The sequence below is a fragment of the Mobula birostris genome, chromosome 30, assembly GCF_030028105.1.
Source record: "Mobula birostris isolate sMobBir1 chromosome 30, sMobBir1.hap1, whole genome shotgun sequence".
NCBI classification, from domain to species: domain Eukaryota; kingdom Metazoa; phylum Chordata; class Chondrichthyes; order Myliobatiformes; family Myliobatidae; genus Mobula; species Mobula birostris.
In genome coordinates, this window is record NC_092399.1 from 19,599,273 (window position 1) to 19,621,114 (window position 21,842).

Genomic DNA, 21,842 nt, shown 5'->3' on the forward strand with positions numbered 1-21,842 from the left:
TAATTAAATATCTTCTTACGTTTCACAGGATGGTTTAATCCTTTCACATTAAAATTAAGTAAGTTAAAAATATGGTCCACTTTAAACATTGCTTAAAGGAGATGTTTGAATAAAAACAGCTGGAATATATATTAAACTCAAACAATGAGCTTTAAGAAAAAGTAACCAAGCAACAAATGAAGCTAAGAAAGCCAAACAGCTGATAGAGAAAAAGAAAACCACCCCCCCACCCCCGCCCAAGGAGGGAAAATCGGCCAAAGGGCAGTCGACAGCTACCTACCATCCCTCCCAAAACAATCTACTGGTTAAGCTCCAAAAAAATTTTTCAAGGCAAAACCGCGTTCCAACAAGAGACAACAAAAAAAAAGAGCAAGATTAAGCATATTAAAAAAACCTCATAAAAAATTATAGTATAAAAATATTAGAAATATGAAAGTTCAAAACATATTAACTTAGAAAGTATTAACTCAAAGAAAAGTTACTAATATTAAATCCTTACTTTTCTAAACAAGGAAGTAAAATACAAAAAAAATTAGATATGAAGGTATACCCAAAGTACAAAAGTAAAAAAAAATTGTTCATAAAAGAAAGTAATGAACAGTTAGATTGCTGATTCTAAAAATAAGGATCCATCAGGCAGACACAACATAAATTTGTGTAAAGAGTTATTGAACAGTTAAACTTCTGAAATTGATTCGGCACTCAAGAAATCCTGCACCTCTTCGGTCGAACGAAACCATCTCTGAGAGCCATTTTTCAAAATGATTCTAAGATTAGCATGGTAACAAAGAGAGGGTTTAAAACCTTTACTATACAATTCAGATAGGACCTTTTTGAACTTGAAGCATTCATTCAACACCATGGGTGAAAAATCTTCCACGATTCTGAACTTCTGGTCTTCATAATCAATCATACCTTTCCGACAAGATTCACGAATTAAAAATTCCTTTGTTTGAAAGTTGTGAAGACAAATTATCACTGAGCGGGGTTGTCCTCCCGGAGGAGGTCTTGGTAGAGACGATCTGTGAGCTCGGTCTATTTTAGGTGGAGATTTTAAAATATTCGGAAATAAATTAGCCAAAAGGTTTGCAAAAAAATTCTGAAGGCTGATTGCCTTCCAATGACTCTTTAAAACCCAGAATACGTAGATTATTTCTTCTGTTTCTATTTTCTAAGTCGATAACTTTCTGTTTTAATGTTTCATTAACCTTTAACTGTTTATCACAGATCTGTTCCAAGTCGTCAGTCTTTGAGTCGAACATCGTCAAAATGTCTTTGTTCTCTTTTATCCATTTATCGTGTTCACTTAAAGTTTTTTGAATCGAATCCAATTTTCCATCCATCCGTTTAAATTCAGCGCAGAGTTGCTGTAACTCTTTCGAAAGTTCATTTTTATGTGTCCGAAGTGTCACCGTAATAAATTCCAAAGTTACCGGAGGGTCCTCTTCTTTTTTAGTAGCTTTAGCACACTCATCATAAAGCAATATTGTGTTTAAAAGTAAGTTTTCAAAACAAGTTGGAAGCAGTAAATTAAAAAGAGTAGGAGCACCTATAAAAGCACTGCTATTCCATCAACAGCCAGTAGGATCTGATCACTTTTTTAATTTATATTATTTTGCACTACTTATTTTAATTTAACTATTTAATAGACATATACTTAATGTAACTCAGTTATTTTTCCTCTACATTTTTATGTTTTTCATTGTACTGGTATACAAAACAATTATGTATACAAACTTAGTGTTTGGGCAATATCCTCCCACATTTCCCCTCTTCATTGCTTGTGCATTGAGATGGAGACACAACATGAAAGATTTTTACTCCCTTGGATGTAAGAAATAAAATAAAAATGCAAGAATGCTGCTGTAAAGTTAATAAATCTCACGAGATATGCTGGTGATGTTAAATCTGATTCTGACTTCAAGGTCTCTGTTTCCAGCTTGATTCGTGTTGTTTTCCAAGTGCACGAACCAGACAAAACAACAGCAATCACTTCCAATGTCACCAATCAAAATATTTCAGCACTTCAACAGAACTCTTAATGACCATTCCAAGTTGTGTTCCAAACCCAGACCACATAGCATGAATCAACAAAAGTTCGTTACTTGCCATAGCCTCTCAGGCTAAGGTGCTTCTAATTTCACAGACACTTCTGAATGCTGATGTTTGTTTGGTATAACTGTCAAAATCTTTTGTTGACAGGATGTAGTAGCTATTCTAACAAACCAATGCCGCTACTGGCGGCCCCCACAGATTGTTATACTTGTATGATGCACTCTCGGATCACTCCAGTTGTAATGTTCCACAAAGTCGAAGAGATGCATTCAGTCCTTTATTAGCAACTTGCAAACGTGCAGTCTGGAAATGCTGAAACTGAAGAGTAATTAATCGCAAATTAAGCGTACTTAATTGTGTTCAACAAAAGATATGACATCATTCGGACCCCAGCCCCAAGCTACCCTGAACAAATACGTAACTTATTTCCTTTGCTTTTGCCACGCCCCGTTTTGTGTCTAGTTACCATAATAAGTGCACGACACGGAATATAATACAGATAGAGAAAAGATACATGGCTCCTGTGCTTGCCTTCTTTGGGAATATCATTGAAAGTCAAAGTAGCAAGTCCACTGACACCAAATGCATCTCTCCGGTACCTTTCTCAGGGTATGTCCACACTACGCTGAATAACTTTGAAAACAAAGCTTTTTCTCTTTGTTTTGACTTTCTGTCCACACTGAAATGGTGTTTTCTTCCCCCGAAAACAGAGATTTTCAGGAACTGTCTCCAGAGTGAATAAATCTTAAAACGCCTAATATCCATTGTAATGTGTACAGGGTAAACGGAGAGATTTAAAAACGCTGTCATGACAACACCAGAACAACAATGCTTTTTCTGCTTCTGCTTGGTACTGTGCAAGCTGTTATAACGGGCAGTCGGTGTGAACGGCGTGAGAGTTAAATTGTAAAGTGAACTTTTTTGACTATTTAAATATGCTGTCATGACGTGCCGGAACAGATGTTTGTTGTTTTCTTGAACGCAACCACCTAACAATTTCAGAACAGATGGCAACGAGACTGAAGCCAGAACGGTTAGAGATGTACTCACCAAATACTTTGACCCATAGCTTACTGAATAAATAAGTATACTCACTTTGCCCTGTTTTCTGTCCTTGCTTGTATGAAGGTGGTTCACCTATTTATGCAAGTACTTCTCTGACAATAGATGTGTAACAGCCTAATGTAACATTGTATGAAAATACAAGATAACACTGATGCAGACGTTTTATACATTTAACAAGGTGCTTTATTAATGCAATAGAGTTAGTCAGTTTTTAAATGTTCGTCGTCAGCTGGGTCATACTGTCCGTGAACTCCCTGTCGGTTGCCTCCATACGCTCCAGTATTTTTTTTTAGTTTTAAGTCCTCCTGCGCGAGAGCCAAGAGCAATTCCTTTTAAGTTTTTCTACTCTGTAACTGGACAAACATGTACCCGTTTCCTCTTCGCTTGTTTTCTGCGTGTCCTGCGCATGCCTAGTAGGAGGAGATTCGCCCAAATATCCGTCTAATGTGGACAGAGATATTTTGAAAAATGCTTAGTGTGGACGCCTGTGGTTTTTACTCGAAACCGGCGTTTTCAAAATTATCCGGCGTAGTGTGGACATAGCCTCAGTCCTGTTACTATGTCATTAGCCTTTCCCATCATTCTTAACTAAATGACAGTCTTCAAATAGTCAGCAGCCTTTTTTGCAGGTTGAAGCTACCCGTTTGCAATCTGTGTCCGGTTTCAAAGTTCAAAATACATTTATTATCAAAGCATGTATACATTATACAACCTTGAGATTCGTCTCATGACAGGCAGCCACGAAATAAACCCAAAGGAACCCATCTAAAAAAATGACTGTCGAACACCTAGTGTGCAGAAATAAAGAACATGTTATGCAAACAATAACTGCAAGCAAATACCATTCTGAAATGAATCTGCAAAAAGAATCCTGTCGTTCAGTGCAGATCTGAGCTGGCCTGTTCCTTGCCTTGGGCCCTGACTTCCTCACCTTTTCAATCTGGCCCGGTGCCTGAATCTTTGCCCAAACATCGGGTTCAGTTGCCTCGATACGCTCTGGGCCTGACCCCGGCACATCGATTTGGACCGTTTGACGTTATATTGAACATCTCATTCCAATCGTTACTTAATTCTATAATTTTGTTTCAGGAACATCTGTTTGTTGAGAAGTGATGTTGTCAAAAGGCTTGTTAACGCCCTTGTTGGCTCTGGAAGCACATTATCCTTTATCATATCATTCAAAACAATGTTGCTTTTACCCAGATCTGCATTTTATCTTGCTCAAAGTTAAACTTTGCATTTGATGACCTGCAAATTCTCATCCTTTAAAATGTTTCTAATGTGCTGCTAACTCTCCCAACTATCGCTGATAAATATCCCATTCCCTTTGGTTAATTATTGGCAATATCGGATCTGTGATTCTCCTTTCATATAGAAGGCAGAATAATGGGATGCTTTAGCACTGGTAAGATGTAATTATTGGAACTCCCCTCTTCTCAATGATTATTTCTTGGCCATGAACTATTTTTGATGTATATTAATGAAAGTAAATCAGAAGGCATACCACAGGGAAGATATTTTTATTCTGAGGCTGAATTATAGGTAAATTCAGTGAGTGGGAGAAAACTTGGGAAATGGAGCTTAATGTGTGAAAGTGTGAGATCATGCATTTCAGTGAGATGAATCAAAATTGAGAGAGACTACAGATAACTGGAATATAGAAGGATCAAGGTGTTCTTGTGCATGAAACAAAGATAGCATGAAGAAGTATTTATTTTCTAGGGACATGTTTGGCTCAACTTTGTGGGCCGATGGGCCTGTATTCTGCTGTAGGTTTTCTATGTTTCTATGTAATTAAAGAGGATGTCAGATTGTTCTTTATTACTAAGGGTTAAGAGTTTAAAAGTTGACAAGTTTTGTTGTATTTGTTTAAAGTATTGGTGAATCTCCACTTCAAGTACTTGTGTACTAGTTCATTTAATTTAAGAGAGGAGGTGCTTAGCACTGGAAGCAGGCCAGAGGGTGTTTATTTGAGTTATCCTAACTTGAACAGTTGAATAAGTTAGATCTATACTTGGATGAATGACAGGCAGTCTTGTTAAAAACTATAAGTTCCTAACGGGAAAATGGCAAGGCAAATGTCTGGTGGCAAGTCTCAAATACGGGGGAATAGTAAAAGGATAGTGCAAGTTATTTAAAATAGAAGTATGTAAGAATTTCTTGTTGCTGAGGGTGGTGATTTACTGGAGTTCTCTACTTCAGGGGCTGGATCACTGAAGATATTTAAAAAGGAGGTAGATCAGGGAAGTGAGGTTAGTGAGTAAGTGGCGCAGAAGAGGAATTAGGTCCGAGATAGATCACTCATGGACTTGATGAATTTTCGGGGCAAGCAACAGGGGAATGGTCCTGTTTTCTGTTCGTGCATATCAATTTTCATGTGCTTGTGTATTCTTGTATTTCTGTATTCCTCATCTGTCCCCTTAAACCTCAAAGCCTTAAATTGCATCTCATTATATTTCTTCTTTTGGCAATGTTATTGTTTTTGGTTAGTTACACTTATATGGATTACATTAGAATATTTTTGCACCTTTTTTGTGGGATTTTATAATGCTTTTATTTGTTCAAAGGTGAACGTAAAATAGTTATCAAAGAACGTTCAAGTCATTATATAGTGGTCCTAGAAAGTTTGTGAACCTTTTAGAATTTTCTCCATTACTGCATAAATATGATCTAAAATGTTATCAGATCTCAATGCAAGTCCGAAGACGAGATAAAGAGAACCCAAATTAAATAACTAACACAAAAATCATTACACTTGTTCACTTGTTCATTTATTTATTGAGAAAAATGATCCAATATTACATGCAACACACACAAAATGTTGGAGGAACTCAGAAGGCCAGGCAACATCTATGGAAAAGAGCACAGTCAACATTTCAGGCCGAGACCCTTCTGCAGGACACAGCATTTTGTGTGTGTTGCTTGGATTTCCAGCATCTGCAGATTTTCTCATTTCTAATATTACATGTATTTGTTGGAAAAAGCATATCACAGACCTCCAGTCTCAGAGGCAACCATCGACTGCCACTACTTCTTCAAAGCTGATCTCTAATCCTATTTACTACCTCATTTCGGAAAGTGATTGAACTTTCTTGACCAGCCTCCCATGCGGAACCTTGTCAAAAGCCTTGCTGAAGTCCATGTAAATAAAATCCACTGCCTGCTTTCATCAACTTTCCTTTAGCTTCCTCGAAAAACTCTATAAGATTGGTTAGATGCGACCTACCATACACTGAGCCAGGCTGACTATCCTTAATTCAGTCCCTGTCTATCCAAATACTCATATTCTGGTCTCTTGAGAATGCCTTCCAATAACTTTCCCACTACCGATGCCAGGCTCACAAGCCTATAATTTCCTGGTCTATTCTTAGAGAATTTCTTAAACATCAGAACAATAGCTGTCCTCCAACCCTCTGGCACCTCATCTGTCACTTATGAAGAGTTAAATATCTTTGCTCGGGCTCCTGCAATTTCTGTACTTGCCTCCCGGACGGTCCGAGGGAACACCTTGTTAGGCCCGGGGATTTGTCAACCCTAATTTGCATCAATACAGCAAATATCTCCTCCTCTGTAATCTGTGTAGGGTCTATGACTTCTCCCCACCTACATCCGGGATACATCCCATGCCCTCCACCTCTTCAATAACTTACAGTTCCCCGGTCCCAACCGCTTCATTTTTACTATGGATGTCCAATCCTTATACACCTCCATTCCCCATCAAGAAAGCCTCAAAGCCCTCCGCTACTTCCTGGATAATAGACCTCACCAGTTCCCCACCACCACTACCCTCCTCCGGTTGGCGGAACTGGTTCTCACACTTAATAACTTCTTTTTTGGCTCTTCCCACTTTCTTCAGACTGAGGGTGTAGCTATGGGAACTTGCATGGGACCCAGCTATGTCTGCCTCTTCGTTGGTTATGTGGAACAGTCTGTGCTCCAAACCTATTCTGGTACTGCTCCCCAACTTTTCCTTCGATACATTGACGACTACATTGGTGCTGCTTCCTGCACCCATGCTGAGCTCGTCAATTTCATCGACTTTACTTCGAACTTCCACCCAACCCTCAAATTCACTTGGTCTATGTCTGACACTTCTCTCCCCTTTCCCGATATCTCGGTCTCCATCTCTGGAGACAGACTGTCCACTGACATCTTCTACAAGCCCACTGACTGTCATAACTACCTCGACTATACCCCTTCCCACCCCGACACATGCAAAAATGCCATTCTCTATTCCTAGTTTCTCCGTCTCCGCCGCATCTGCTCCCAGGATGAGGCTTTCCGTTCCAAGACATCTCAAATGTCCTCTTTCTTTAAGGATCGTGGTTTCCCTTCTACGGTGATCAATGATGCCCTCACCCTCATCTCCTCCATTTCCCGCACTTCGGCCCTCACCCCATCTTCCGGTCACCACAACAGGGACAGAGTTCCCCTTGTCCTCACCTACCACCCCACCAGCCTCCGGATCCAGCACATTATCCTCCGCAACTTCTGCCACCTTCAATAGGACCCCACCACTAAGCATATCTTTCCCTCTCCACCCCTCTCGGCTTTCCGCAGGGATCGATCCCTCCGCGACTCACTTATCCGCACTTCTATCCCCACGGATCTCCCACCTGGCACTTATCCCTGTAAGCGCAAGTGCTACACCTGTCCCTACACCTCCTCTCTTGCCACCATTCAGGGCCCCAAACAGTCCTTCCAGGTGAGGCAACACTTCGCTTGTGAATCTGTTGGGGTCATCTATTGCATCCGGTGCTCCCGGTGCGGCCTCCTCTACATCGGTGAAACCCGACGCAGATTGGGGGACCGCTTCGTCGAGCACCCCACTCCGTCCGCCACAACAGACAGGATCTCCTGGTAGCCACCCACTTCAACTGTGCTTCCCATTCCCATTCAGATATGTCCATACATGGCCTCCTCTACTGCCATGATGAGGCTAAACTCGGGTTGGAGGAGCAACACTTCATATACCGTCTAGGTAGTCTCCAGCCCCTTGGTATGAACATAGAATTCTCCAACTTCCGGTAATTCCCTCCCCTTCCCTTCCTCTATCCCTATTTTACATCACCTCCCTCATAGTTCTGCCTCCTTCTACTACTTGGGATTGTTCTCCTGCCAATCACCTCCCTGCTTCCCCTCCCCCACCCCTTTGTCTTTAAAATTACTTTTTTTCAACTACCAGCATTCTTCAAACCCTCCCCAAAGTTCTTCCTTCAGTCCTGACGAAGGGTTTCGGCCCGAAACGTCGACTAATCTTTTCAACTGATGCTGACTGACCTGCTGAGTTCCTCCAGCGCATTGTGAGTGTTTCTATGACTTCACTGCTGCTTTGCCTCACTTCCACAGATGCTGTGTCCCTTCCCCAAGTAAATACAGATGCAAAAAATCCATTTAAGATCTCTTCCCATCTCTTTTGGCTCCACACAAGGTTTACCTTTCTGATCTTCAAAAGGACCACTTTTGTTTCTTGCAGTTCTTTTGTTCTTAACATACCTGTAGAATCTCTTAGGATTATCCTTCACCATGTCTGTGAGAACAACGTCATGCCTACTTTTAGCCCTCCCCCCCATTTCTTTATTTAGTGTTTTCTTGCATTTGTTATTCTCAAGTATCTCATTTATTTGTTCCTGCCTATACCTGCTATGCACCGCCTTTTGTTTTATTAACCAGGGCCTCAATATCTCTTGAAAGCCAAGGTTCCCTCAGCCCGCTATCCTTCCCTTTTATTCCAACAGGCACATACAACATTTGTATTCTCAAAATTTCACTTTTGAAGGTCTCCCACTTACCAAGTACAGCTTTGCCAGGAAACAGCTTGTCTGAATCCACATTTGCCAGATCCTTTCTGACACCATAAAAATTGGCTTTACTCCAAATTAGAATCTGAATTAGAATTGGGACTTCTTTGTACTGATTATGGAAACTTTCCAGAACACATTTGACAATCTCTAGTCATCTAGTCACTGTATAGTTTGGGAATCCCAGTCAATATGTGGAAATCACCTACTAATTACAACCTTATGTTTCTTGCAAAAGTCAGCGATCTTTCTACAAATTTGTTCCTCTCAATCCCATGTACTGTTGAGTGGTCCATAACATAGCCCCATTAGCACGGTCATATTTCTCAGTTCCACTCATAAAGCCTCATTGGATGAGTCCTCCAGTCTGTTATGACGGAGCACGGCAGTAACATTTTTCCGTGACTAGTAACGCTACCTCTCACTTTTTAATCCCTTCTGCTTTGTCATGTCTAAAACAACGGAACCCCAGAATACTGAGCTGCCAGTCCTGTCCCTCCTGCAACCAAGTCTCACTAATGGCTGCAATATCCTAATTCCACATGTTGATCCAGGCCCTGAGCTAATCTGTCTTTCCTATAATACTTACATTGAAATGCACCCAACTCAGGCATTAGTTACACCATGCTCAATTTTTGATTCCTGATTTTGTTTGACGTTTTAACAGCATCTCTTTCTGCAACCACTCTAGTTTAAACTCCATCCTGTGCAGTACTAGCAAACCTTCCCACTGGGATATTGGTCCCCTTCCAGTTGAAGTGTAAACCATCCTTTCTGTACAGGCCCCACCTTCCCTGAAAGAGAACCCAATGATCCAGAAATCTGAAGCCCTCCCTCCTACACCAACTCTTTAGCCATATGCTAAATTGTATATTATTTCTATTTTTGGCCTCAGTAGCACGTGGCACGGGTAGCAATCCTGAGATCAGAACCTGGAGGTCTTCCCTTCTTTTTTGAGTCACAAAGCCAGACTCTGCCAGAGACCTGATGCTGTGTCTTTCTTCTACTACGTATATCCTGCTCTTTGGGTGTATTAACCCTCTCTGTGGCCTAGCTATCACCCCCTCAGCCTCCTGAATGATCCAGAGGTCGACCTGTTCCAGCTCCAACTCCTTAATGTGAAGCTTTAGAAGCTGCAGCTTGATGCACTTCTTGTTGGTGAAGTCATCGGGGACACTAGAGGTTGCCCTGACTTCCCACATCTCGCAAGAGGAGCATTCAACTTCCCTGTGTGGTATCCAAAATGCTCTAACCGCAATTATGAAGAAAGAAGCAGTAAATAAACTTAAAGAAAATCTACCTACAGCTTTTTCTCTTACTCAGACTTCTCCTTGCTGAAGCCTTGAAGAGCTAAAGCTTCAAATTCCCACTCTTAATAGTGTCCACTTCAACAAAAGACTGCTCTGCTTGCCCTTGCCTTGTCTTTATTTGCCCTTGCTAATGAATCCTGATCTCTCATTGGCTGCTGTTCAGAAACCGAAACTCCCAAGAAGTGCTGCTTTGTAATGCACATTTGCTGACCTGTGTGCGTCACTTCTCACGCTCCTTTGAACAGATTGTCCGCTGTTCAAATGCCTTTAGTTGTTGCAAATCTGTACTGATTGGGATCTGAAAGACAGGAAATCAAGGATCCCATTACACAAGGAGGTATCGAGGCGGAGGTCTTGAAGCTTAGTGCTTAGTTTTGAGGGGCTGGTAATATTGAATGCTGAATTATAATCAATGAAGCGTATCCTTATGTATGCTCCTTCATTGTCCTGATGTTCCAGAGTTAAGTGAAGGGCCAATGAAATAGCATCTGCTATTGATCTGTTGTGACGGTAGGCAATTGGAGCAGATCCGGGTCACTCCTCGGGCAGTAGTAATGTGATTCACAACCAACCTGTGAAAAAAATTCACAGTGGATGAAAGAGCTACTGGATGATTATCTTTGAGGCAGGTTACCACATTCTTTTTGGGCATCAGTGTGATTGAAGTATGCTGGAAGTAGGTGGGTACCTCAAACTGCCGAAGCGAGAGGTTGAATATGTCAGTAAACACTCCAGCCACTTGCTTAGCATAGGTCTTCAGTATTCAGCCAGGTACACCATCTGGGTGAGATGCTTTCTGTGGGTTCACTCTGAAGCTCTCACTTCGACCTCAGTGTGAAATCGCAGGGTCATTGGGGACTGTAAGAGCTTATGTAGGTTCCTCCATGTTGTGAAGGTCAAAGTGAGCATAAAAGGCGCTGAGCTCATAGCTCAGTGTTTGGTACCAGTTGGACATTGTTTACACAGGAAATATTTTTTACTCCAGTCTTTCTAAGCTTGATCTTGAGCCATTTGAAAGTTCAATAACATGGGGTATAATTTAGGTCCTTACAAAATATTAAAATATCGTGCCTCAAGTAATTAAGCTGGTGTATTTTTTATCTTGTGAGAAGTTAAACAAATTAAATTTTGAGTATGTTGTGTAAGAAGTATAATGAACACAAGTAGTTATAATTAAGAGAATTGTAATGTGTTTGGTTTAAAAGCGGAGTCAAAAAGTATTTGCTGGAAACTATTATCAGTTCATCTGATGTATTAGCAACACTGAAATTAAGTTGCACGTTTATCTTCATAAATATTGTTAAAGCATTTTGTCATTGGGCTGGTATTATTTCAAATATTTATAGCTTTTCAAAATAAATAAAATGTTCACATAAAATCAAACTATATTTTTCCTCAATATCTACATTTTAACTGTTTGTAGTTACATACTGGATAAATGGGAACTGGAATACTGATTTTGTCTGGAAGAAATAATAGCATTGACCATATGATGGGACTACAACTTGAAATAACTGCAGTTGGAATGTGATTTATATAATTTTAATGTTGATCTATGGTTTTAATACACAGTGCCTATAAAAATATTCCCCCCCCCCCGGTAGTTTTCATGTTTTACAACATTGAATCACAGTGGATTTAATTTGGCTTTTATTGATCCTGATCAACAGAAAAAGACACTTTCATGTCAAAGTGAAAACAGGTCTCTCCAAAATTATCTAGATTAATTACAAATATAAAACAAAATAATTAATTGTATTAGTACTCACCTCCTTTAGTATGACACAGCACATCATTGTGGTGCAGCCAATTTTAGAAGTCACATCGTTAGTTAAATAGAGATCACCTGTGTGCAGTACAAGGCATTTCAATTGATTGTAGTAAAAATACACCTGTATCTGGAAGGTCTAATTGCTGATGAGTAAGTATCCTGGCAAAAATGACACCATGAAGACAAAAGAACACTCCAAGCAACTCTGCAAAAAGGTTATTGAAAAGCAAAAGTCGGAAGATAGATACAAGAAAGTTTCCAAGTCACTGAATATCCATTGGAGTACAGTTAAGTCAATCATCAAGGAATGGAAAGTATATGGCACAGTTATAAATCTGCCTAAAACTGAGTCACCGTGCAAGAGGGGGACTGGTGAGGGAAGCTATCAAGAGACCTATGACAACTCTGGAGGAGTTACAAGCTTCACTGGCTGAGATGGGAGAGACTGCGCATACAACAACTGTTGCCCAGTGCTTCACCAGTTGCAGCTTTATGTGAGAGCGGCAAAGAGAAAACTACTGTTGAAAAAAAACTCACATGAAACCTCAGCTAAAGTTTGCCAGAAGGCATTTGGGAGAATCTGAAGTCATCTGGAAGAAGGTTCTATGGTCTGTGAAACCAAAATTGAGCTTTTTGGCTATCAGTCTAAACACTATGTACATAATCAAAAACGCACCATCCCTACCGTGAAGTACGATGGTAGTTGCATCCTGCTGTGGGGATACTTCATTGCAGTTGGCCCTGGAAGGCTTATGAAAGTAGAGGGTAAAATGAATGCAGCAAAATACAGGGAGATCTTGGAGGAAAACCTTGTGCTGTCTGAAAGAACTGCAACTTAGGAGAAGATTTGTTTTCCAGCAAGACAATGACCACGAGCATAAAGCCAAAGCTCCACAAGAATGGCTTAAAAACAACAAAGTTAATGTCCTGGAGTGGCCAGATCAGAGTCCAGACCTCAGTCTAATCGAGAATCTGTGGCTGGACTTGAAAAGGGCTGCTTTCTCATGATCCCCATGCAATCTGACAGAGCTTGAGCAGTTTTGGAACTATGAATGGGGAAAGGATGCAGTGTCCAGATGTGCAAAGCTGATTAAGAGACCTATCCAGACAGATTCAAGGCTACAATTGCTGCCAAAGGTACATCTACTAAATACTGACTTGAAGGGGATGAATAATTATGCATTCAATTATTTTGTGTTTAATAATTGTATTACATTTAGACCAATTTGTAGAAACTAGTGTCACTTTGACACAAGAGTCTTTTCTGTTGATCAGTGTCAAAAAAGCCAAATTAAATCCATCGTGATTCAATGTTGTAAACCAATAAAACAAGAAAACTTTTGGGGGGGTGGGGTGAATACTTTTTATAGGCACTGTAATCGCTGCATTATTTTGGATATACATAAATTGGGGTTCCTTTTAAGTTTGAAGTAACTATTATCAAAGTAATGTATGTCACCTTATACAACCCTGAGATTCGTTTTCTTATGGGCGTACACAGTAAATCCAAGAACATTAATAGAATGGATGGAAGACCATACCTAACAGGGCAGGTGAACATCTAATGTACAACGGACAAATAACTATAGAAAAGAAAAAAAAGCTGTAAGTATCAAGAATATGACATGAAGAGTCCTTTAAAGTGAGTCTACTGGTACATACCTCATGGGTATCTTGTGACTGTCTTATGACCATGATGTAATTGAGTGTCTGATGAGCATGATGTAATGGTCTTGTGGAGGTCACATGATGTAATTTTCCTGCCGATGTGAGGTCACATGATGACATGTTCTCACCAGGTATATAAGGGGAGACAACAGGAATTCTGCAGATGCTGGAAATTCAAGCAACACACATCAAAGTTGCTGGTGAACGCAGCAGGTCAGGCAGCATCTCTAGGAAGAGGTGCAGTCGACGTTTCAGGCCGAGACCCTTCGTCAGGACTAATAAGGGGAGACCCCTGGTGTGATGCAGTTAGTTTTTCTAGTTGAGTTTTAAGTTCAGTTTGTTATTTAATTCGTCAGATACTCCGTTCTGCTGCGTATTCGTCTTATGACGCAGTTTCGTTTTAAAGTGGAGTTGTATTTTCTATTGTAAGTACTATTGGAGAGTGAAGACCTTACCAAAGTACAGGAATTCGCCGAGTTGAGTAAAGCTGATATCGTTTGGCGGTTTTGGAGAGGATCGACCTTTATTGAATCTTCGTTCAAGAAATCGTGACCTGCATGAGATATCCTCTGCTAAAGCAGGAAGGATTGCACAGTGTCTATTCTCCAGAGGAAAAAGTCAGTTCCTTTAAACCGTTTTATTTCCATCGTCGTGAATCCTGCGGACAAGGCAGGTTCCGGCTGGGATCAGCAGTAACGAAACGTCTTCGAGGAATTCTTTACTTCAGGAAAGTCTCTCCTAATTGATTGTATAAATCTCTTGGACTTTCGAATTTATCATTCTAAGAACTGTGTTCGAATTTACCATTTTAAGAACTGTTTTTGCATTTACCCTTTTAAGAACTGTTCCAGAGTTGCTGTATAGCAGTTAACTTCCGGTTAAATTACAAACGTTTGTAGTTGTTTGAATATTTTTTCACTGTTTTTGAGCAGAGTTTAATAAATGTTTGTTTGTTTTTATAAAACCTGACTCAATTGATACATTCATAGTTGCCGGTCACGTGACACTACAGATTGTGGGAACAGTTCAGTGATGGAGTGAGCGAACTTATCACAATTAGTTCAAGAGCCTGATGGTTAAGGGGTAGTAACCATACCTGAACCTGGTAGTGTGAGTCCTGAGGCTCCTGCACAGCTTTCCTGATGACAGCAGCAAGAAGAGAGCATGACCTGGGTGGTGGGGGATCCTTTATCGATGCTGCTTTCCTGCGACAGCACTCCATGTGGATGTGCTCAACGATGGGGAGGGCTTTACCCATGATGGACTAGGCCGTATCTACTACTTTTTGAAAGATTTTCCATTCAAGAGCATCAATGTTTCCATACCAGGGTGTGATGCTTAGCTGCACAGTCATAAGTGTAAAGTGTGTAGAGCAGGGGGCTAAGCACAAAGCTTTGTGGTGCACGTGTGCTGATGGAGGTTGTGGTGGAGATGTTGCAGTCCGAACTGACTGGGGTGTGCAAATGAGAAAACCAAGAATCTGATTGCACAAGGACGTATTGAGGTCAAGATCCTGAAGCTTATAGATAGTGTTGATTGCTTTAAGGTTGTTATAGCCGGTGGAGGTAGTGGGGATAAACTTCCACTCCCTACTAACTGCTCCCAATGACATGTGTCTCAAATAACCTCTGACAACCAAGTCCAGCTCCTGGCCTTCATGTGGTTCTTAGCTACTATGCCCAGCAGAACAGTTTCTACTGACAGGAGTAGGGGCAAAGGCGGGTTATGGATGCCTTAAAACTAGTCACTTTGGGCAGCTCATTTTGGAGAAGGAAAGCTCTGATCTTGAATTTACGCTGCTTTGTGGCTATACCCATTAATGGGGAAGTCTTTGGGAGTAAAGTCCAAGGAAAAATCTGGAGCTGGAGTCCCTAAGGCAGTCTGACATTGAGTTCAATGCTGACTGGCAGTTTCTGCAACGCATTTGATGTCAAGTTGTATTGTTTTCTGCCGTTCCTTTGGATTCATCAGCTGCATGGAAAGGGGAAGATTTTCTTATTGTACTGCCCTAGCTTGCATACTGGCTAGGATGCAACATCTTTGGTCAACCCTAACCAATGGAGGGCCTCACTCACATAAATTGGACACTATTTCTCACCATAACTTTGTATTATTATAATATTGCCATTTTTCAATTGCCCTTTCAATCCTAAAGCTTGGATGTATATGGGTTTAAATGGTAATTAAGCTTCATTCTACAATGTAAAAGCAATTCCTAACTTCTGAAAAATGCTATATAAAATAATATATTAAGAAAATAGCTATCCTCAATAGGAGGATTGATATTTGATGGAAAAATTTCATTACTGTTTCTGGTATTTCTCCAAGTAGGTATTATTTGTGTTCATGGTAAACATCGGTAAGCTGTCTGCTAGAGGCTGATATCACTGGGTCCGTCTGATCCTGTACTCTTAAGCTGTTCTGTCTCTAATTAAGAATGAAAGACCAGAATAAATGAAAAGCAAAAGCAGATCAGATAATGAAAGAACCTCTACTGCAATGCTGCTTATTACATTCACTGGGATATGGCACCTTCGCAGTCTGGATACCTCCTTGGAGAATGTGATTTGTTTCTGGTTCATCAAGAGGTCTCCCAACAGGAAAACCCATATTGATACCTAGTTGGCTTTAACTAATTTTGTTGTTGAAACAAGATGGTATTCGTAGAAACACTTGTTTCTGTTTTTTTTTGAAAAGTAAGTGTTAATCTAAGCTTTTGTTATCCTCTCTTTAAAATTGTACTTAAAAATAAGTGTATGACATCAAAAAGTAAAATTGTGTGTGCCTCCAATACAAAGCAGTTATAATATCGTAGAACAGCGGAAAGAGATTTTGTGCTGCTTACGAACAACATTATTTTAAGATGTTTTAAAATGGTGTTGCACAGTTGGATTCACTTTTCCTTCACTTTGAATGTCAGTGATTTGCATCTTACTCCAAAAATTTGGGATCCCAGTTGATACTCCAGTGCAGTGCACTCTTGGAGCAGATTTCTTTGGGATTAATATTAAAGTGAAGTGAATACAAAATATTCTATGAATGAAGCAGGGTTCATCTCTAATATCTTCACCAATGTTTATTCCTTCGGCAATATTATGAAAAGCGATTATCATTTTTTTGTGAGAGCTCACTGTACTAATTGGTTGTCATTTTTTTTGCATTATATCAATGACTGTATTTCTGAAATAATTCGCTACCTGTAAAATGATTTGGCTCTGAGGTGAATATAAAAGATAAACAATAATGAGCTTATAATATTGTACATTTCTATTTTTGCATATAATTTGAAATTTTTATTGGAATTTCATACCCTTCATGATCTCTTATACCTCTAGATAATTGTGTAATTGTGCATGTTATTGTGATTGATTGGTTATCCATAAAAAGTGAAACTGATTAAAGTGGAAGTTATTGTCCAAAGTAATAGGATTTGGAGGTAAAAGTTTGCCATGCTTGAGCTATGGATGGAAGTAAGAGATAGATGTGTTTTGAAGATTGATTTTGGGAGTTGATGTCTAATTTTGTATTGGTCCTGTATGATAGTTTTACTGAGTAGGCTATATATATCTCATGTTGCGGGAGAGATATACAGTATGTGTGGTCTGCATTATGCCTAAGAAAATTAATAACATGTGCTTATTAATCTACCTTTCCACTTTCTTTTTAGGTGAGGAAGAGATGGATACCAAGGGTGATTGGTCACAGGTTCTGTCCAGAGAACCACCTTCTGAGGCACTGGACTTCAGCACAACCAATAGAGCTAAAGCTGAGCGAAGACTTGAGTTGTCTACTACAGTGAATGAAAGCAGCTTTGGCCAGAGAGACTCATTTGGAAGACAAAGTGATGTTTTTAACAATAAAGAGCAAGCTTTGTTACACAGAGGACATATGTTGTCGGTTGAAGATACAAATGATTACATGAGTTCAGGTGAACTTGTTGCTGTGCCTTTAGAGGAGGATAACGATGAAGTTGATTTTCATCCAGTGATGAGTCCACATATTCAAGTCTCTCAGAGTAACCAAACTCGTGAAGAGGAAAATGGAGTGGAACAGACTACATTTAAGGAAGCTGAGGAAAAGAGGAGAAAGTCTAAACTTGATGAGCTAACATGTAGAAAGCAATCTATAGGAAGCAAATCTGATGAATGCGAATCAGATGGTGCTAACAACTTTGAGAAAGGGTTTTTATTAAAAAATAATGATTGCACCAAGGGCTTTGACTGTGGGAATGGGAACAGGGATGTTCATAAAACAATTTTATCTAACAGGAATGAAGATAGTTCCATCTTGCATAATACACAGATATTTAATATTGCTGAAAATGGAAATGATATTTTGAGAACAAGTGGAAACCCTGCTCTGAGTGAAGAGGAAATATCTGCAACGCTGGCACGTAAAGCAGTGACTCTGAAAGAATCTCTGGGGTTTCCTGTGAAAAGGCTAGAAAAGGATTTTGTCCCAGAAAGCAGACTAGCAATTAGTGATGGTTTTCAGACACTGGTTGATCCTTTGCCAAGGCGAATATTGGAAGAACAAATTGACTCTCCAAGAGCTGAAGCTCCAGACAAGGGAACAATCGAAAAAAATCGGAAAGCAGTTGAACATGAAGATATATTTCCAGGTTAGTTTCAAATTGGAGATTTCTCTGGTACTATGCATACAGGTTCTAACCTTCCCTGCCATTTATTGATTTCAACAGGTGGTATCAGCCAAAAACTACCCTTGCTTTTGTCCAAGGAAAGGGAAAATCAGCCTTAATTTCCTCTGTCCAGGGAATTTTTCAATGCCTAATAACTTAAGACATGAAAGAGTGACGATTGATGTCGTAAATGTTTCCCTAAATTAAAATTCCAGGGTTTGTGCCTGTAAGTCCTTGATGTTGTTTAGGGAGTTTGTCAGCAGTGCACAAATCTAAACTGCAAGTCTTAACTTTGCAATGGCTTTGTTTAGTTACTCTATGAAATATGGAGGTTCAATTGTTTTAACGATAGAATGGAAATGATTGTAATTTCATGTTAATTTCAATGAAATCAAGTTACTCAATATGATCATATTTCTAAAGCTACTTTTGTGATCTTAGAAATATTGACCAAGGATTTTGAGTAACAGTATGTCAGATTAACTTGCTGTGGGTACAGCAAGCATTTCAATGCAACTATAAGAAGCTGGAGTGATGGTGTTAATCAGCTGGCTAGAAGTTCAGGACTTCTGCATTTGTATAAGTTGGTGTTGGAGTTCTGAATTTCTGGATGGTTACACAACTAAATAATAGAATAATCAGCCTTTTTGTTCAAAATGTGGGCTGTTGTACATTCCTCAGTTGTGAGAGTCTTTATGTCACGTAATATAAAAGCACACTTAAACTCATGCACAGAACCCTCTTAAGCAGTGGTGGTTTCCAATATACAGTCACTTTGCATCATTAAAGCAATTGGAGTGAAGCATGCAGTTCATTACAGTTGCTGAATGAGGATACAGTCAATGACTGAAAGTGTCAGCCTTGCTGCTACTGCCTTTCAGTTTGAAGTTGAGGGCTCAAGCTTTGAAAGGCTCATGCACCTAATCTAGCCTGACACCTCAATTGAGTTGAAAGTACTATATTGTCAGAGCTTCTGTTTTTTTTGAACAGACTAGAAAACAAGGCCCTTGGGTGCCATCAGTCAATGAAAGTTGAGGTTATTTTCTTTTGGCTTAGCGATACTTACTATGTTGAAAGATATTTGAGATTTTGGGAATATATGCAGTCAGTTCATCCCCCAAAAATCTGCATGCTGTCATTCCAGTTAGCAGCAAATTTTGCTGCTATTAGACATACACTTGCAAAAGTTGATGACTGACTCCTCTTATCATTATTGCAAATATTTTCATACTTGTGTTCTTTATGATTAGTGAAGTGCTTGAAATAGACCAAAATGCCATGGAAAAACACTTGCATTTGTTGTGCAGCAAAAACTTACTGATCTCTGGGCTAAGTCTGCATTCTGGCATCGGTGTGCTCCGAGGCTACCCTGGTCCTCAGTACCATGATCCTGTGGGACAGCAGAGTTTTGTGCAAGTGGATAGTGAGAATGGGACAGATCCTGCTCAGAAAATGCTGAACAACCTTTGAAAGCTGGTTAAGACATCTCAGTGTTCAAAGTAAATTTATTATCAAAGTATGTATATATTATGCAACATTGAAATTCATCTCTAACAGGCAGCCACGAAACAAAGAAACCCAAAAGAACTCGCTTAAAAAAAAGAGAAAAAACAAATCATGCAAACAATAAACACAAGCAAATAGTGTTCTGAACTGAAGTCCACAGAGAGTCCATCCCCAGACTCTTAGTTCAGAGCAGAGCAGCGAGCTGAACCAGCCTGTCCCTCACCTTGGGCCCTACACCCTGACCTTTTCAATCTGGCCTGGTGCCTAAATTGTCATTCAAACATCAGGATCTGATGCTTTGATATGCTCTGGGGCCTGGTCCCCACCACCTCAATTCAGCCTGTACCCGACCTTTCTGATTTGGCCCAGTGCTTAAATTGATCAGACCTCGGGTCTTCCTCAATCTTGGCAATGGGCCTGCTACCTTGCCTTGATTTTGATGCATTGAATTGCCTCCAAGTCCAAAGGGAAGTTAAGGTCTATTGCTGGTGATGATCATTTGCCAGAAAAAGAGTGATGAACAATGTATTTAATTGTTTTCCTTGTTTTACCGGCCACCAGCTGGAAGTAGCTGAGAATCACCAGTGCCATCTTAAATCTGTACCTCTGCTTAATTCATCGTCAAAAACATTAAATGTTTCCGATATTCAGAAGTGTTCAATGACTGTCAAAATTCTTCCAATTTATCGATTTTAACTCGCTAAAAATTTAATTAAGTTAATTGCAATTTGCATGAACCATTTAAGTTAAACAATTCAAAATTATTTACTGAAAGCTCAGTCCATTGTACTGTTCTTTGTTTGCCATTGTAGGCAACTTGTGCAATATTCAGATCTATAAAAATTGAAAGTGATTTTTCTTCATTGCATAAATGTGAATATTGACAGTTTTACAAGAGTTGTTAATATAGTTGTTATCATGGCATAATTTTTAATAAAAATGGAATTTCTGTTTAAAAGTGATCAGATATAAGCAGTTTTCCCTTGGATATGATTACTGTGTTCTTTTTCAGTGAAAGGTAACAAGAGTTTTAAATGTTGAGTAAAAGTAATCAGAATTGGCATAATCTCTAACATAAGAAATCAGCAATGATTCAGCCAGGTTTTCTTGGGACTTCTCCACTGCAGTCAGATCTCCCTTGACAAATAACTGGGAAAATTTGGTCTCTCTTTTCGAATCATAGAAATTGTGCATGTGCTGTGAGTGAAGAAAGTAAGCGAATTGGGAAAGAATGTGGCAGTGTGATTTTGTGAACCTATTCAGTAAGTTCTACTCCAGAAAGCTATATGATACCACTCCAATTAGCTGTAATTTTGATGGTAGTAGATATATACTTCTGAACGTTGATTGGGAGAGATGGTTAGCAGGTAAATGAACGTTTTGACGAGAGAGTTTCTTGAAATTAAGATGTGGAGAGTTAAGGTCAATATGTTCCTGTTAGAGTGAAGGGCAAGTCTTGCAGAATTGGGGAGCCCTGCTTCATGAGGGAAATTGAGGCTCTGGTTAGGAAAATGGGTGAGTCCTTTTTCAGGTATAGGCAGCTAGGATCAGGCAAAGCCCTTGGCAAATATCAGGAATGTAGGACCGTACTTAAAGAAATCAGGAGGGGAAAAAGAAGTTACATAGTATCCTTGGCAGATGAGGTAAAAGGGAACTACAAGAGATTCTATACTACTGAGAGTAATGTAACAAGGGAGATAATCGGTCCCCTTAAGTTTCTGTGTGGCTGGCCATGTTTGGAGCCAGGGGAGATGGGCAAGGGCTCAAATAAAGCTTGGGAATTCAGGGAATGGAACAATGATGTCTTGAAACATTGAAAGCGTGAAAAAGGAAGTGTTGGTAATCTGGAGGTGCATAATGGTGTATAAATCCCATGGCCTGACCAAGTGTCAGAATCAGAATCATGTTTATAATCACCAGCATGTGACGTGAAATTTGTTAACTTAGTGGCAGCAGTTCAATGCAATACATAATATGAAAGAAAAAAAGTAAATCTTATTCAGTATATTTTTATACCATATACGTAT

General features: G+C 39.7%; 1 protein-coding gene across 6 annotated transcripts in view; it reads left to right on the forward strand.

Annotated features, from left to right (window-relative positions):
• LOC140190616 (zinc finger MYM-type protein 4-like) overlaps positions 1–21,842 on the forward strand; it is a 226,463-nt gene that overhangs the window by 93,365 nt on the left and 111,256 nt on the right. For all 6 annotated transcript variants that reach the window (XM_072247324.1, XM_072247325.1, XM_072247326.1 and 3 more), the window contains one exon: positions 17,338–18,291. In XM_072247324.1, the coding sequence (XP_072103425.1) occupies positions 17,338–18,291 (954 nt within the window). The remainder of the gene's footprint in view (positions 1–17,337; positions 18,292–21,842) is intronic.